The 19,017-nt window shown below is 35.9% G+C and overlaps 1 protein-coding gene across 2 annotated transcripts in view; it reads left to right on the top strand.

Moving 5' to 3' along the window:
* The first annotated feature begins 2,845 nt into the window (after positions 1-2,845).
* The window catches only part of LOC124369995 (5'-AMP-activated protein kinase catalytic subunit alpha-2), a 66,211-nt gene continuing 50,039 nt past the window's right edge, over positions 2,846-19,017 (top strand). For both annotated transcript variants that reach the window (XM_046828256.1, XM_046828255.1), the window contains exons 1-2: positions 2,846-3,072; positions 8,469-8,610. In XM_046828256.1, the coding sequence (XP_046684212.1) occupies positions 2,976-3,072; positions 8,469-8,610 (239 nt within the window). In that variant the 5' untranslated portion in view covers positions 2,846-2,975. The remainder of the gene's footprint in view (positions 3,073-8,468; positions 8,611-19,017) is intronic.

Genomic DNA, 19,017 nt, shown 5'->3' with positions numbered 1-19,017 from the left:
TGGGAGAGATCTATAATATCAGAAAAATGAACAGTCAAACATTGAACAATGTATAGGAATCAATCTTAAAAAATTGGCAACTGTTGACACTGTCACTTCTTTACACTTGAGAAATAACAATATTTTGCATGTCTGTTGCATTTTGTTTGCCATAACCATAATCAGAGACTTACTTAAATATGAGACAAGAGGCAGAAATAAAAGAATGTTCAATAAAGAATGATTATGAATTATTTTCAGAACATATCTTTATTCATCCTCATGATTTTAGTTGCCCTTCTCAAAATAGTTTTACTTGAATGCGATGCACTTGTCCCAGAGCTTTTGCCAGTCTTCAGTTATTACACACTGGAAACAGTTTTTTGAGAGGTAATTCAAAGACGTCTCCGCAGCTTTCTCCACTGTTTCTGATGATGAATGATGCCTAACAAGGAGGCGTTTCTTCAAGTTAGGAAGTAGAAACGCATTACGATAATGTAACATTTGTAATATTGATGCCAAAGAAAAACAGTAACACTATGCATTGACAACATTAATAGTAGTTTTGGTAGAGTTAGCAGGAAAGTGGGAAATAACGTCTTTACAAAGTTACCAAGCCTCCTTGGCCATGATCTACTGTGAGTCGGTTGCACAGCCCACATAATGCACAATTCCAAAAGCTGCTGATGTTCTTCCAGTGGACGCTAAAACTATTGCTTAAAAAAATCAACAGCTTTTTCTATATTCCCATAGTTTGTGTAGAAAGTTTTATGGAGTTCTGTGAAAGTGTAGATGTGGAATAAAAAAAGATCTTGGGCCATAGTAAAACTCGATGGCTAGCTCTACTTCCTGCTGTTGTCGAGTTTAACCCTTTAAAGCGATATTTTGAGTTGGAGGAAAAGTGCCCTGCAGTTATCAAGTCAATTTAGAAAATCCTCTTTAAGAAGCATGACTGTGGTTCATTCACGGTCAAGTTTCAGCTTTTCACGATTAAATCAAACTGATGGAAGGTCAGAATGGAACGTGTTTTTTAGTGTTATTCAATGACTAAGTAAGCTAAAAACAGGTATGAAATTAAAAATTGAAGACAGTTATCTTCCCATCTCAGTTAGAGGTAAGATTTCAAAACTTGCTAAAGGTACGTTATCACACAAGTAGATGTGAAAAGCTTCCACTCAATAACCGAGATATTCTACTAAACTGCCCTCCAATATTTAGAAAAATTGCCTACTAGTTTTGATGAGTTGCAAGGGTACACATTGATCATATTGCAAAAAAACCCCAACTTGGGAAATTATTGAAAAACTCAAGAGTTAATGACAAAATACTTTCTTTAACTATAATAAATTAAAACGAACTCTATGGCGAACATGAATATGTGAGGCAGTTGGTAATGAAGAACAGCTGAATAAATGGAATCTTACTTTAGTTCCCAGTTCTAACATATTAAACTTTGCTGATTCCTCCCTTCCAATGCGCTAACTGAAAGCCTTTTGTTAATAAACAATTGACGATCACAAGAAAAAAGAATATTGACAGTCGACGCTTTAAAAATTTATTTTGGTTACAAAATCCAACTTTATCATAAATTTTAAAGACTTTTATAAAATGTTAATTTCAAACAAAACTATGTTAGAAAAATTCATTTTTCTCAAAAGTACAATTCTTAATTTATGTAATTATTTGACCAGTTCCATTTGTATTACAAAATATCAACAATTTGTGTTCTATTTTTATGAGTATTCAAATAATTTGTAAGTTCATTAAAATTCATTAATGATAATAAGGCGCGTTGTGTTTTTTTTTAATTACCAGAATTCAGTTGCCCTTACATTGTTATTAATGTGTTTAGTGTTAGTACTTCCTGAAGTAATAAGGGGGTTGAAAGGGGAGGATAATTATTTTGGAGTGTCCTGAATTTTGTTTCCAAAAATATGGTGACATTAATTTATTCACAAAGTAATTGAAAACTTCCAAGCAATATTTTTTTGTTAAAGGCTATGAAAATTAATATTTGGATAGAATGAAGTAAAAGTTAATCGAGCGCGCAATATATCTTCTTTATTGCTGGGCTAAGTAGGCCACTATATTCAATATTGATCATACATAATTAATTCAAATAACCGCGTAATGAGTACTTGTTTTCATTCTTTGTGGCGACTGGCAAACTGTTGCTTTACAAGAACGATTTGAAACTTCAAAGGCAGTCCAGTAGTTAATATACCGATGATGTATACAAATCAAATATGTCCAGCAAAGTGTCATAAGGGATTTGTTGATTAATTAATTTACGTATCAATACAGCACACTCTACTCACTAATGTACTTCTATCATTAGGTTATATCAGAAATACAGATTTATCTCATAAAACATAAAAAATCGCTGTTTAAGTTTAAATATTTTTTTTATTTGAAACATTTTTCAAATAAAGTGTGGAAAAAACAGTCCTCCTCCGTAGACTAGTGGATACAGTCACAGTTCTCTAACTGAGAGATCACGACGGGTTCAAATCCCGGGGAGGTCCAATCATGAGAAAAGTAATAGCCAGTGTTTAAACAAGCCAGCATGGCCTAACAGCCGAGGCTTAAAAAAGGAAAAAAGTTTGGAAAGAAAGCGCTTGCAAAAACTTGTCCAGTGGTGCATGGTTTCGTTTTTTTGGTTTAGATTTATTTTAGTTAACGTTTTAATTATTGATGTTATTTTTACTCTTTGGCTATGTTTATTCAGTAGCTAATAACTTTTACAGATTTAGACCTAGAGAGAGATCATATTCTGTTTTATGAATCCAATCGTTTAATGCTGCAATGTAGCTCTTCCTCTTTGTATTATAGTTTATACAAAAATAATTAATCTATTTCAATTCGACTTGGATGGACTTGTTTACACGATTACGAGATTGAGATTATCATAACTTTTAAGAGAAGTTGTGTGAAGTGAAGTGACAAGCAAGTAAAAATTGTAAATAGTTTATTATTTGAAAATATATATTTAAAAAATGGGTGAGAAATCACAAGGAGCTCAACCAATTGTAAAAATTGGTCATTATACCCTTGGACAAACTTTGGGAGTTGGAACATTTGGAAAAGTTAAGAGTAAGTTATTATGGCCTAGAACTTTACAATTTTTGTGTAGCCTAGTTATACACTGTAAATAAATAAACAAGCATAGTTTAAAAACGAATTTTATTTGAATGAATATTCTAAGACAATAATATAAATGTTGCATGGCATTTAATTAGAATTAAGCTACTACTCAGCAATTAGCCAGCTACACACTTGGATGCCTTGAATGAGTTTTCCAAGGGCATTTGTTTTGTCAGCTAAAATATTTAATTTAAGTAGGTTATTAGTATTTTAATCAGCCAAGGCCTAGAAAAATTCAAGTGATTCATTTTTAATTAAAATAACTTTTTGAATTACAGTCTAGTATGGGTTCAGGTTGTTAAAACAAGATTGAACCTGCATATACCTCATTCAGTTTGAAATAAACATGAACTTACAGTTACTTCAACTTACAATCTAATAAAAGTAGCCATCTTTTTTCCTTTTTAATGATTGGCATGGTGTGTCAACTTATTTACATTAGACTAACAACCTATTTATAATAAATTGTAACCTTGGTTTTTTATCATGTTTATCACGGTGGGGCTCAAGTTCTGTTGCTTTATACTACTTCCTATGGACAAATCTAACCCTTGAGCTGGCAATGGTGACACTATTTTAATAAGACTTGCAAGAATTTTTGATAATAAACCATATTTAACCCTTAGCGAGCCACAAATAAATAACCAAAACTACTCCTAAGAGCCATACACCTTAAAAATAAAAAAATTCCCACATATACCAAAACCAATTTTTTTTATAATTCTTATAACATACAGGTAAAAAAAAACGACAAAATATTTTTTTTCACTCTTTATTGTTAATTTACAGCCAAAAAATGGTAAAATCATAATTTCACTGAAAAAATTTAATTTTGACATTCTATGTCTTCATATATATAAAATTAATAATAGTTGAACACAATTATTGTTATATTTTACAAAAAACAAGCATATAGTAATTTGTATTTAGAGAAAATATAAAGAATATAGTAAAAATTTATATATATATATATATATATACAAATTAAATAAAATCAATGATCTATAAAAAAAACTTGACAATAAAGCCCTACATCACGATAATAATACATAAACTACACTGCAAATGGATTAAAAATATTGATTAACATCAAAATTGAAAAGATAAATACGCGGATCGAAAATGGAAGGGCGAATAAACATCTAACCTCACGGAAGGCTACAGGCGGACTGAGCGCGCATCAGTAGACGTCGTTGGCTCTGCGGGAGATTATGAACATCCGGCCGCCCATTATTTTGTTGATCGAACAAGAGCCGTCACCTTCAAAATAGACACGAACAATTGTCTCTTGTTTAGATAAACCTTGTTTGACAGTTTTTACTAAGTTTGTTACCCAGAAATGCTTTTAAATAATATTAAAATAAAAAATTGATTTTGCGTCAGTGGACGTCGTTGGCTTTTAGTGCTAGTTTAGGCATGACGTCTAGTAACGTCATTGGCTCGGTAAGGGTTAATTAGTAGGCTAATAATCAAATTTTGTAACCAGTTTTTTCACAAGGGCTGCAGTATAATAAGCGTTCAGCACTTGAATCATCGATATTCATGAGTAACTAAACCTCGATATAAGTAATTAAACCAAATTACGTTATAGGTATTTCAAATTAAAGTGTAGTTCAGCTTTTTTATATCGTAAAAGGTAATAATTTCATGATGAATAACAACTATTCAGGCTATATGTATTTATAAAATTTAACCCTTTGAACGCCGATATTAATTTAGTAATTTTTTAGATTACGCTCATTTAAGGTGAAAAAATAAAAATGAAAATTCCTTAAAGCTAATTTTTTTATTCATTCCTACTGACTAATAGTCACACAAAAAAAATAAATTTTACAATAATGTAATACTTGAATTTAAATATACACATTTTTTTCATAATAATGGAATATTTCAATCAAAATCAAATTTAGGTTACAGAGTAATCAAATGCATGTGATGAAAAATATAAAAAATATATACACGGATAAGAAAACAAATAAAGTGTAATATGCTGATCTCGATTAGTTTTATAAGTTTTGATAATAATAGATTTAGGCAGTTGTACGGTAAACTTCAAAACAAAAATCGGGATGAAGCCATGGGGTCTCGGGACATGACTTGCAGTCACAATTACACAACAGAAAAGAAACAATAAAAACTTTATTATAACACCTAAAACATGGTAACAAAAACTTTTTACAACTGTTTGTATAAGGAATGACAACGCAAGAACACTTCCCAAACGCACAATGCGTGCTCCACTGACAGTCGGTAATGGCGGATAGTATCGTCATCGGCGTACAGACGGGAGTGGGAGAACAGCTGCCAGCAACAAAACAATTTACTGTTTACCTACTGCGGCCAGCTGACAGCTGCAACTGGATTATTTGGTCAAGCCAGAACACTACTTTGTATTGTGGCTTATGTATTGAACTTATAAACTTCAAAAACAGTAATAAAATATATTTTTATCGATCGGCGGATTATTTCGTCTTTGGCGTTAAAAGACCAAAAAAACATCGTGGATTATTCCGTCTACGGCGTGCTAAGGGTTAACATACACCTCTAGGGTTATTACAAATTGCAGATATGTTCCTACGCCCAGTGATCTAAAAATATCAACTGGTTCACTTCTAGCTGGTTTATATCTTGCAGTTGAACCTACAATGGGTACAGCAAAACCGATATTCCACTTAAATCTGGGCAACCTTATGGGTGTCCAGGAGCGGCGTCAATAGGTCTAACCTACTGCAGAAGATGACCGTTGGAGTTGGTGGGGTTCGCTAAGTGTTGAAGGCAGTTGCTAACACTAAAAGCTTTGACCGGAGAGACTGGTTCAGAGTTGGTCTACTCTTCTTTCAAGGTGACATGACTGAGATAATGCCCACAATACCTCCAGGATATCTACAGTTGGCGGATCCTACCCTTAACCTTACCCATCCTGATTATCCTATCACTCTTGAAGCAGCGCAAAGGTCCTTTTAGTACTAAGAGGTTTCTCAGCCTGTTATCCTAACAGAGGGAGGTGTAACTATCGAGCTGATACAGAAATGGTAGTGGCCAGTAGTACCTAACAGAAAAAAAAAAAAAACACTGTGGGCCACCCAACAGTGGATATTTAATTTTGGGAGGTGTAACTATCGAGCTGATACAGAAATGGTAGTGGCCAGTAGTACCTAACAGAAAAAAAAAAAAAACACACTGTGGGCCACCCAACAGTGGATATTTAATTTTGGGAGGTGTAACTATCGAGCTGATACAGAAATGGGCCAGTAGTGCCTAACAGAAAAAAAAAAAACAGTGTGGGCCACCCAACAGTGGATATTTAATTTTGGGAGGTGTAACTATCGAGCTGATACAGAAATGGGCCAGTAGTGCCTAACAGAAAAAAAAAAAACACTGTGGGCCACCCAACAGTGGATATTTAATTTTGGGAGGTGTAACTATCGAGCTGATACAGAAATGGTAGTGGCCAGTAGTGCCTAACAGAAAAAAACCACACCGTGGGCCACCCAACAGTGGATATTTAATTTTGGGAGGTGTAACTATCGAGCTGATACAGAAATGGTAGTGGCCAGTAGTGCCTAACAGAAAAAAAACCACACCGTGGGCCACCCAACAGTGGATATTTTGGGAGGTGTAACTATCAAGCTGATACAGAAATGGTAGGGCCAGTAGTGCTGGAGGTCTAACCTATGAAAACAATTCTTAAAGCGTAAACATATTTGGAATCATTGTTATACCTTTATTAAAAAAAGATAACAATACTTTTCTGATTTTTTACACAATGTACTGCTCAGTCCATGGGCATTAAAGGACCATTTTGAGTACTTCTTAAAACCAAGTTGTTCTGTATATAATGTAAACACATACTTTTATATGAAGAAAATGTAATATAGGCTACATATTTTCGTTGGACTAATGAAACTGAGTCAGATTCTAGTATCTGCATTCCTCTATTCATTCTTCTCTCCCTCCAGGCTTCATAAAGCACTCCAAACTATTCTAGTAACCAGGGGGAACACCACATTTACATCCTGGGCACCAGAATCAACATAATTGTTTTTTTTATCAGCTGATGTGCACCACTGACTGAATCAACTGACTTTTATTTCTTCTTATAATCTTCTAAATTAGTAGTTCAAGTTTCATCAGTGAACTTAGTCTAAAAGATTGTGTCTACTATGTGAGGAAGAGTATGTAACAATTTTGGTATTGGCAAATGTAAATGACAATTGACATCTAGGTAGAAATAAAACTCTTGGTTTGAGAAATTTTTCTGACTAAGAACATTCTTGCCGTTTAGGATCAATTAGGTAATGCCCAAAGATTTATTTCTTGAGAGACTGAGAATTCAGATGAAAGTAATCTTAAAAACTCCCTGGGCGGGTGCACTTCGGGCTGGTTTACACCTTCCAGTTGCACCTACACTGGGTACGACAGAAACCTAAGAAACCCTGGATGTCCAGGAGCGGCACATCACTGATGCAAATGTCGAGATATTGGGGTATAAGGGATGATCGATAGGTCTAGTTTACTGTGTAGGATGACTGATAAAAGAGATGATCGATAGGTCTAGTTTACTATGCAGGATGACTGTTGAAGTAGGTGGGATTCTGTTAGTGTTAAGGTTTTACCAAGCCTGATCATGAGGGAATACCATCTTCTTCCTTCTTTAACTGAAAGGGGCTAGAACAGACCTAGCCTTCTCTTCCAAGGTGAAATGTCTTTCATAGCTTATAGTACCCACTATCCCTCCTCATGATGGATGTACATGGGGTTCCGGGAAGAGACTGTCTTACCCCAACCCTACTTATCCTGATTATCCTGTCACTACAGAAGCAGCACAAAGGTCCTTTTAGGAGTAAGTGCAGTGAGGAGTTCAGTTTTTGTCCTAAATCAACAAAACTATTAAAAAACTCTAAACCCTGAAATACGCCATTGTATTAATTATTAAAAATGGTTTAGTATCAATGTGCCATGTATTGTTTTATTTATTACTGGACGGTAATATAAGTGATGTAATGTATTATATGATCATTTGTTCTTACAAATATTATACAATATTTGTTGTAATAAAATCTATCAACAAAATAAATATTTTTACCATTACAACAATTTATTAGTGCACCAGTAAATAATTGCTTACATGATATGTGTTAATTCGGTACAAAAAAATGTTAATTTTTTTTTATTTTGTATAAAAAAATTACCATTCTATAGCGTCTTTTATTTTACCCATTTTCAGCAGTGAAAACTTTGTAATATACCAAGCGAGTACTGCATAGTGTACTGTATATATGGTTAAGTTATATATAAATTATTATTGTGTATTTTATCTGATTGAATGTATTATTGTGTTGCAGTTGGGGAGCATCAGGTAACCAGATACAAGGTAGCTGTGAAGATTTTGAACAGACAAAAGATCAAGAGTCTTGATGTGGTGGGAAAGATTCGTAGAGAAATTCAAAATTTGAAACTTTTCAGACATCCACACATTATAAAACTGTAAGTGGTAGATTGGTTTCTCATATTCAGAAATAAATCATGAATGACATTGTATGTGTAATCAAGTGAAACACAGAATGTTTAAAATTGTATTAGGGTGGGGTAAGTGAGACCATACAAACATGTACTATGGACCTAAATATCTCCATATTATTTCAATCGTGCACGTGAGTTTATTAGAATCTTTTACATTTATGTGCAAATTTTTTATTGGAAATACCTGTAACTTTTTAAAATGGACCCTTTTTAAAATTTTGATTCTTGGGTTCTCACTTACCCCAGTATAATCTTTTCTTGGGACAAGTGAAACCTATGTAATAATGAGGTAGCTTGGAAAAACATACTATTTTTACATATTTTACCTGCATTCCTCATTTCTTCCTTAAAATAGGTAGTTTTAAAACATGTGTATGTGTCTCGGTTAAAAAGCTATGAATTTAAAACAAGTCACTCGCTAAACTTGGTACCTGAGTTAAAATGCGAACGTTTAGTAAGTTAGCACAAATTCTCTATTAACCCTCTCCCGCTCCCATTGTTTCCAGGCCCTCTCGGTGCTTCTAACCTCAATTAATTCGCTCTGCCGGTCGGGCTCGGTCAAAATACGCGGCGTCTTAACTTACATACGTTCTGTCATTGTAATTAACTATAATTATATATATTAATTATTTTACTATATATTGGTTCAATGAAGTTGATTGTACGAGACCAGGGAGGGGGCACACGGACAGCTGGGCGCCGGGTTGTTTGTTGCGCAGTTACTTGGTGAAGGTCATTGTCTGGCTCGCCGTCACTGCCCCTGCCACTGTGATCACTCCGAACTACATCCTCAATGCCACCAACCACTTCACAAAGCTCTTGTACATTACTACACTCACTTGAATCGTCGCAATCACTACTAATAACGAGATTGATTTCACTGTCACGAAGTGTACGATTACAACCCGCCATTGTTTCCGCACAACTAATATAAATAGCAAAATAATGGAATAAATCTACTGTAAAAGTAAAGTAAATGGTCTCCTGATAGCAAACAACCCGTAGTAGTACAAACTATTGCTACTCGAGAGCAGCACTTATCGGCTCTAGTAGATAAAGCAGTGCGTGCCGATCTGTGCCGTTTAGGCTGCAGTGGCTATGTTGTGGCCGTGCCGATTCATGCCTTGCGAGCGGGAGAGGGTTAAACTTGTTTAATTTAAATAAAAATTATACACATCGATAAAGTGAAAAATTATCTTCCAAATGAACTGAAAACGAGAAAAGGTAAATTATTTATTCCTAGTTTTTAAGCTCAGGTTCTCACTTACCCTACTTCCCCCAATAGTACAAGATAATAATCTTAACTCGTCTTTTTAACATTTTTACATAAAACTTAAGCTATATAAGTTGTTCAGAAAAGAATGTTACAAACTTTTTTGGCTGATAGTACTCATCGTTTCAAAGAAAAATGTCCTATAAACATAGGTCGAGAAATGTGTCGTTTAGTCAAAAACCACCATTTCTGTTTTTTACATAACAGATATTTTCTCTAGAATTAGTAAAGCTATTGATAGCAAACTTTGCAAATAGGTTGTGATAAAAAGAGGAAAATGGAAACAAATTGTATGATTTGCTTAATTAAAAAAATTGATGCCTGTTGAAAATGTTTCAGGTAAAATAACAAAAAAGGTTGTGTTAAAAAGAGGAAAACAAAAACAAACGGTGTGATTTACTTATTATTAAAAAAAATGGAGCCTGTTGAAAATGTTTAAAGTCAAATAACAATAAAAATCTGTATAGTTATAACCAATTTACAAAATACAGACTATTTTACAATTATTACAGTACAACCCTGATAAGTCGGCCCCCGTTAACCCGGAAGTCCGGCTAACCCGGACCGATTTTCAATTAAAAAATAAAAACATCAGACAAACATTTCAATAATAAAAACGTAATATGTTTGAGTGGTATAGTATCCGTGAATCTATTTTGCCTCAGTATTTGATGGGACTGTAAGACGGTGAGTGTGTGACTCATGGCACACGGCGGCCGAGTGGCGGTCATTGTCCCGGATTCTCAGAAACAATAACAGACGCGTATTTCCCTAAATCCTCTCCCACGCTACCGCCACGCCTGGCCCCTCAGTACCGTTCCTACCTCGTTCCGGAGGTCATGGAGATGCAGTGACCAAACTAAACGAACTAATGGTTTATTTCGAGCGGCAGGCAGAAACATCGCCGGCTGAATTGCTCATGTTGAAGAGACTGCGGGATCGCACAGCACGCAAGCGGCAGACGACATTGGCACAACCAAAGCTGACTGAGTTTTTTTACCAGGAAATGAACAGTTATAAATGTACTGTAAGGATTAATAATAATTAAATGTGCATATGTTTGATGTTTTTACAATTATAATGGGGTTTATCTATAAGTATACCGTATTTTATTAATTCTTCGGCTAACCCGGATTTTCGTTAACCCGGATCGGCCGCGGTCCTGATTAATCCGACTTATCGAGGTTCCACTGTATTACCATTCCAATGGTACTTTTTTACAACACATAGCTTAGCAAAACCACTCTAAAGGCAAACTGGAAGCGACTAACTTTGATTTTCAGTTAAAAGGCATCTGCTGTTTTAACAAGTTTGATGTTTTTAAATTTCATGAATTAATGTTAGATACTGGACATTAGATTACGATTATATAGAGTGTGATCAAATTTATCCCAGCCAAATGTTATGATGAGATCTTGGATTTGACTAGCTGTATTGACAGGCATTGTTTTGGAACAAGACACTTCTCTGATGAAGCATACCACACCATTGCTTCTTATTGCTCTATGAAGTTTCATTAATGACTCACAATTTATCGAAGTTTATGGTGTTAATCTGAGGGAAAATAAATGTAACAGCGCCCTTGCATATCGCAAAACAGTAGTTCACATTATTTTCTGGACTAAAATTATTTGCTGTAACTTCACTTTCTTGGGTGATGTTGCGTTACGCCATTACATTAATTGCTGTTTTGGGTGTAACCTGAGCCATTCATGTTTAATCCACAGTGGCAATTTGACTTAAGAATTCATCATATTTATCAATGTACCGCTTAACAACCTTTATGGTGCAGAGTTTTTGACAATGCTGTGATAGCGTACTGCCAGGTTTATATGATTAGCCATGCAAAATAATTACTGATGTTGTTTGATGGCATCTTCTTACAATGAACACATGAAAAGATTTTCAAATATGTGGTACAAAGTGGGTAACCGGTTTAAACATGGGTAAATTGATTGTAAAATGGGAGGGGGGGGGTGAAATGGCCATGGGCTACTTGTAACAAAAATTATAAACTTTTACCTTTTTCAATAAATTGTATTTGCACCAACATTTCAGATGAAAACATTTTATCAACCAAAGTAATAGAGGCAAGACTCTCTGACCACACTACGCAACTCTGTATATTTGTCATAACACCTCTGCTAAGCAACCTACCAAAGTATGTAGAAACCTGCGGCTAGAAGATCTGGATGAACTTAAATGGCCTCTTACAAATGAGACATGGGAGGATCTGGTCAAAGCCCCAACTAATGAAGAGGCATACAACCTATTTATAAACACCCTAATCACGAGCCTTAGATGCAGCATGCCCCCGGAAGAAGAAATGAAATGAAATGAAATGAAATGAAATGAAATGAAATGAAATGAAATGAAATTGAAAATTCTCTTTATTTTTTTCAGGCGAAGTTAGGACTACATAGTCCTTTCTTACACTTAACCTGATTATTAATATATGTAAGTACAAGCCATTTGTAATCTTCAAAATAAAAAATCAAATCAACAATGTTTCAAAAATAAAATGAATATTTGCTATGTATTCTAAAAAACTAACAACAAATCCTTTTAACAAAAAACAAAATTGCACTCTTAAATTTATACTGTGTATAAAATTAATACTTGATTACAAAATAATATTGATGATACATTAAAAAAAAAAAATTTAGTAAAAATATACAACATTGCAATATTAAAACATTATATTTTTATTAAAATTATTTACTTACACTCACCACATTCATTCATTCTGTCTGCAACAAATCATGACTTGCGATCGTCGGGCACCACGGCCGCGGACATCCGCCGCAAAAAATACAACTTAACAAGCTGAAGCAAAACCGATCCCGGCTCTCCAAAGATTTTAAAGGATCTGGAAGAGAATTCCACAAACGGCAAGCAGACACTACAAATGATTGTTAAAGACAGTCGTTCTGTGGTGGGGGATTCGCAACGTCGACGAGCCAGTGCGGGTGTTCCTTACGCCTTCTTCAATAGCAATGAACTCAAAATCGTTTGTAAAGTATTTTGGAAACCCGGTTTTAAGGATAGAAAAAAGTAAAAATTAGGATTCGGAAAGCTCTTAGATCTTGCAATTTTAAACGTTGACATTAGTACATAATAAGGTGAGATATTGCTCATCTCGCTTTAAATTAAACAAAAATCGTAAACAATAATTTTGGATTTTCTGCAATCTATTATTCAAAACCACAGTCATGTCCATTAACCACGGCACAACAGTAGAGGAAGTGGGGAAATACGAGTGATTTAATCAGTAAAAGCTTTATGTGGTGTGGTAGAAATCGTTGCATTCTTTTCAGCGTGTGCACTGCTGCAAATTACCTTTTTACAGGTATCTACAACGTAGTCGGTTCCAGTCGAAGCGTTTTTCGTAATTGTCAATCCCAAACTTCTGACACTACTACAGTATGCTACAGCCTCTCCGTTTACCAGTATTTTCACGTACATTGTTAAAGTCAACTGTATTCAAAAGTCCTAAAATGCCCAATTATTATGGGTTTAGTTTTGTCCGAGTTGAGTTTCAGTCCGTGCTTTTCAGTCCAAAGTACAATCTGTTGAATGTCCAAGTTAATGTTTTCAATAGTTTGGTTAATGTTACTAAACACTGCAGTGAGCATATATCTGTAAGTCATCAGCATAAGAGTGAAACTTCGTATGTGTCAGTACCTTGTTTATATCGTTAACATATAGTGAAAAAAGTAAAGGGCCAAGAATGGATCCTTGTGGAACACACACGTAACAGGCTTCCAGTCAGATCTAATGTCATCAACCATAACACACTGCTGTCTTCCACCTAGATAAGATCCCATCCATGTAAGAACCTCGGTGGAAAATCCTATATGTCTCAATTTTTCTACTAATAAAGTGTGATTAACAGTATCGAAAGCTTTAGAATAGTCAAACTGTACTAATACAGTGCACTGCCTTTGATCCATGGCAAACCGGATGTCATCTGTAATTCTCAATAACGCAGTTTCAGTACTGTGATACTGTCGAAATCCAGACTGATAAATGTTAAGAATATTTTGCGATTGTAGAAATTGAGTAATTTGACAATGCACTATTCGTTCAAGACCTTTAGATAAAGCAGGCAAGATGCTGATAGGCCTGTAGTCTTGCGGAAAAGCAGGGTGATGGGATCTTGTTTAGTGGACGGATTTGGGCAATCTTCCATATATCAGGAAAAATACCAGTTCGCAAAGATTCATTAAAAATTAAAGTAAGAGATGGAAGTATAGCGAACAAGACACGTTTCACCAGTCGAATTGATATGTCATCAGCACCAGTTGCATTGGTACTGATTCTGTTGATTACATGCAGGACATCCAACTGCATCACTGGCTTAAATTTGAATAGAGGATATGCATGCTCCGTGGGGGGCAGACTTTGTAGTTGGTTGATGTAATTTTGCAGAGCAACATATTATATTTGGTCGGGAAATTTAAGAGAAAGTAATCATTTAAAACATTCAAGGGAACTTGGACTGGGACTGAAGAGGGCTGCTTGCCAAAACCCCAGCTTTTTCACATTACGCCACATGATCGTTGAAGTCTGTTTCTTATTAGCAAATAACGTGTTGATGTATCTCAATCTAGAATTTCGAAGGCTCTGCTTAACCCTGTTTCGGAGTCGGCGATACTGATCCATGGCCACCGCATCACCAGTCCTCCTGGCTTTCCGATAGACTGCGTCTCGTTGAGCCATTAAATTTAAAATGTCTTGAGTGAGCCAAGGCACTGGGCGCCTTTTATTCACTCGTTTTTTAACAATTGGAGCATGCTTGTTGAAGAGTGACAGAATCAATGAGTTTAATGTGGCAACCATTTCATTAACGGTCGACTGAGTTTCTACAGAGTGCCATGGTGCTTGAAGTACATCTTCTAGGAAGACATCCTCATTCAAACGCCTAAAATCCCTATATTTCAAGAATCTTTCAAAAGGCTTAGGCGTTTTATAGGAAAGCACACAGAAAATAAGATCGTGTTTTGAAACTGCAGGGATTGGAAGTTGCCCTTTGTGAACAATATCATTCAGATCGCTAACTGCTATAATGTCTAATAGGGTGTGGGATTCAGCAGTGTGGTGTGTAGCGTCCAGTGGTACAATAGTCATGTTGCAACAATTAAAACATAGTAGTCAGTTGTTTGTAATCATTGTTCTGTGTTTTCATGAGTAAATCAGTGTTCATGTCACCCATGATTAGGACACGACTGTAGCACGGCATCAGGCGCAATAGAACATCCTCAAAGTCAGTCAGATGTCCAATCTTAGGAGGGCGGTAACAAACTCCCAGAAGTAGGGCATCTGAACCAGACAATCCAATTTTCTAAGAACAGATATTCAGGTCTAGCCGAGTACTCCTGAGGTGAAGCATCCAGTAATTTAACCCTTAAAATTTGTTTGGTGTATACCGCAACACCTCCACCCCCTTTATTTATTCTGTCGTTTCTGTGGAGGACGTATCCACTTATTGATACCTCACTACTGGGAATACTCGGGCTTTAGCCATGACTCTGATATTAAAATAATGTCAAAAGTTTGCTGCCGAAATATAGCACTGATATCATCCACGTGCCCCCTCAGTGACTGAGCATTAATATGGGCAGCTTTTTAGTTGTTTGGGATAAGGGGACAGTTCATGTAGCAGGACTTGAGCGGTATCAGGCGGAGGAGTGGTTGGGGGAGGTGCAGGAGAAAGCCGGTCGGAGTCACTGTCCCAAAAGAAAAGGCCCAAAAGAAAGCATAAGCCAAAACACTTTATAGATTAGGAAGAAATTGGACTAAAAAAGGACTATTTAACATCTCAAAGTCAGTTTGAAGTGACTGGTGATCAGACTCATAAAGAAGAGGTAAACACAAAGAAGAAAAAACTACGACCAGACAAAAGCTGCTCAGACAACAAGTATCCATTAACTATATAAATAGGGCAGAAAACTAATCAAAATCAGCGTGCAAAGTGATAAAAAATACTTGAAACAAAAAGAAAAGAACAACAAAACTCAAATTATATATAAATGAAGACTTATTTTCTAGTAAAAAAAGTAGCTACGTGTTTTAATTCATATTTCGTAAATATAGCAGAAGAAACTCTAAAGAACATTCCAGATTCTGAGAGGCAAGCGATGCAACCTATAGCTAAAGAAGCAAATGCTAAACTCAATGACATTGCAGCCACAAACACAACAGAAGTCAGGGAAATCATCTCCAATTTAAAGCAAAAAAATTCTGCTGGTCTAGATGAGGTATCTTAAAAAATACTAAAACACTGTATGGATGAGCTTACTTTTCCACTTGCCATAATTTTCAATAAATCTTTTAAAGAAGGAAACTTTTCCACAAGACTGAAAATGTCAAAAGTCTACTCTAAGTTCAAAAGTGGTGAAAAACTCACCTTAACAATTGCAGATCTGTCTCACTTATTTCAACTATTTCTAAAGCTTGTAAAATAATTGTTCTAAAGAGATTGCTGGATCACTGTACAAAAAATAACCTGCTTAATGATGGCCAGCATGGTATCACTACTGTAAAATCAATAACTACAGCACTAATCAAGCTAACCGAAACCATTATTGACAACTTGGAAGCAGTAATTTATCAACGGCAATTGTGCTTGACCTAAGTAAGACTTTTGATTGCGTAAGTCATAAACTTATCATTGACAAATTGGCACATATGGGAGTACATAAAACTGCAAAGAAATTGTTTAAAAGCTGTGTATACGGCCGACAACATCATGTTAACTTCCTGAGCCTGACTATAGATAATAATATGACTTGGAAACCACATATACAGGGTTTGTCCGGAAAGTAATAGGACTGAGTCAATTAAGAAAAATGTATTGAGCAAATCGTTACAATTCTTTAAAAATTAACAAATAGGCTCCTTCTGCGTCTATGCAGAGCTGCCAGCGTGATTTCCAAGCATTGACGGCGACACAGAAGGCATTCTCCGGAATAGGCTTGAGAGCCGCGGTGCATGCTGCTTGGATCCCTTCTGTCGTCTCAAAATGCTTGCCTTTCATTAGCCTTTTTAGGTGAGGAAACAAAAAAAAGTCCGGGGAGCCACATCTGGGCTTAGGGCGGCTGTGGAAGAGTTGGGATGCCGGCCTTGGTCAGGTAGCTGTTCACAAGAAAGGTGGTGTGAGCCGCAATTTCTGGTCGTCAGTGAGCACTTTTGGGACCATCTTCGCACACATCTTGCGCATGTTCAAATGCTCCGTCACAATTTGATGAACCACAGATTTCGGTAAATTTAACATCTGGGCAATTAAACGAATACTTAGTCGACGGTCTTAGTTCAAAACTTTGCGCACACGAGTCACATTGTCGGTGTTTGTCGAAGACGAAGGTCTTCCAGCAAGGTCTTCATCAGCAACCTCTTCCCGGCCCTCCAAAAAGACCTGGTGCCATCGAAACACACCACTTCTTGCTAAAGCACCATCTAGGTAAGCCTGCTTGGTTATATCAAATGTCTGTCGCAGATTTACCGAGTTTCACACTGAATGTGATCGCGTACCTCTGCTCTAACGAATGCTGCATTTTCGGCTTCTACCACCCACAGAAACACGTCACGCGAAAATGCCTCTCCTGACTCTTCAGGTGCTCGGAGACAACTGACCAGCCGCTTGTTCGTTAGCTAGAAACGCCCTCTACCGAATCCAGTCGGTGCGCGCACGCTCCGAAGTATAGTCTCGGCAAAAGAAAATCAGTCCTATTACTTTTCGGACAAACCCTGTAGATGCCCTTAGTAAAAAACTGAGTACTTGCATAAATATGATAAAACAAACCAAACCTCTCAGCAAAACTGACACAACTAGATTTGCCTATTTCTTCTTTTTTGAAACCCTTCTAAGATATACCCTTGCTGTGACATACAGCAAGTCTAAAAAGAGTCATGATCATCCAAAACAAACCTATCAGAGTTCTAGCAGGTCTACACTACCTGAAAAGTTCCAGAGATGCTTTAAAATCTTTCAAAATTATGGCAATAGTTGCTCTATGCACTCTAGAAGTTGTAATGTATGCTGATTGAGATGATCCGCTAAGAAACAGAAATATTCATCACTATAATACCAGAAATAGTGAATTATACAACCTTCTAGAACTATACAAATCAAAATCATCCTACATGGGCAGGAAACTACACAACAAACTACCACAAGAACTTCAATACTCTTGTATTGAACCTCTCTTGAGTACCTCTCAAGAGAGAGTACTCACTTGATTAATTTTTCCAAGGAACTTTCGAGGATGGACTTGAATCTACCAATAAAATAAAATCTTGACACTATTTGCAATCTTGATGATTCTGATTACATAATCTTGTAATTTTATGTATTATAATGATAAATTATAAATGTACTAAGGACTAAACATGCGTTATATACACTATTTAGAACAAAATTCACTCCTTTTATTAGTCTTTGAGTAAGTGGTACTTGGTGAATAAAAGCGTTGCAGTGGCACGCGTGCTACTCCACAGTCAACTCACATGTAGTGTGTTTGTCACCCACCATGATTGACTTCAGCAATATATTTATCTATAAAATTTGCCACTAGAATCTCCTATTTCATATGGTATTTGTTGATAAATTGGGTCCACATCCTGATCATCTGCTGAATGCCTAACTCAGAACTTCACATCGAGACAAATCTAAATTGATGAAATGTCTTTATTTACAACTAGTGCCTGCCATACTGACTGAAGAACAATCAAAACCTAAAATACAATACTTGCGATAAAAACACACTTCAAAATACACTTGAAAAACTAGGAAACATTACCGTTCTGTTTCTAACATTCTGGTAAAACTTCACCATCTGCTTACATAACAGTTGGCCACTAGAGTGTAGTAGCAACTACTTTGGAATAGTAGTAGTACAGATAAACACTACTAGAGGCCAATGTGTATCGTATTACAGCTGTCAGACGTCGTGTAGTGAAATGTCAGTTTGGAAATGTCATAACATGGGCGTGGCAGTTGAATGCAAAAGCAGGGTCATCCATATTAACATGGCAGTTAACAAATGTCAAAGTACCAGTTACTCGTTTGGTTTTTAACATCTCAATAACATTTCCAA

This window comes from Homalodisca vitripennis, chromosome X, assembly GCF_021130785.1.
Source record: "Homalodisca vitripennis isolate AUS2020 chromosome X, UT_GWSS_2.1, whole genome shotgun sequence".
NCBI lineage: Eukaryota > Metazoa > Arthropoda > Insecta > Hemiptera > Cicadellidae > Homalodisca > Homalodisca vitripennis.
Note: the sequence above shows the minus strand (reverse complement) of the source record. Positions and strands in the feature narration are given on the sequence as shown.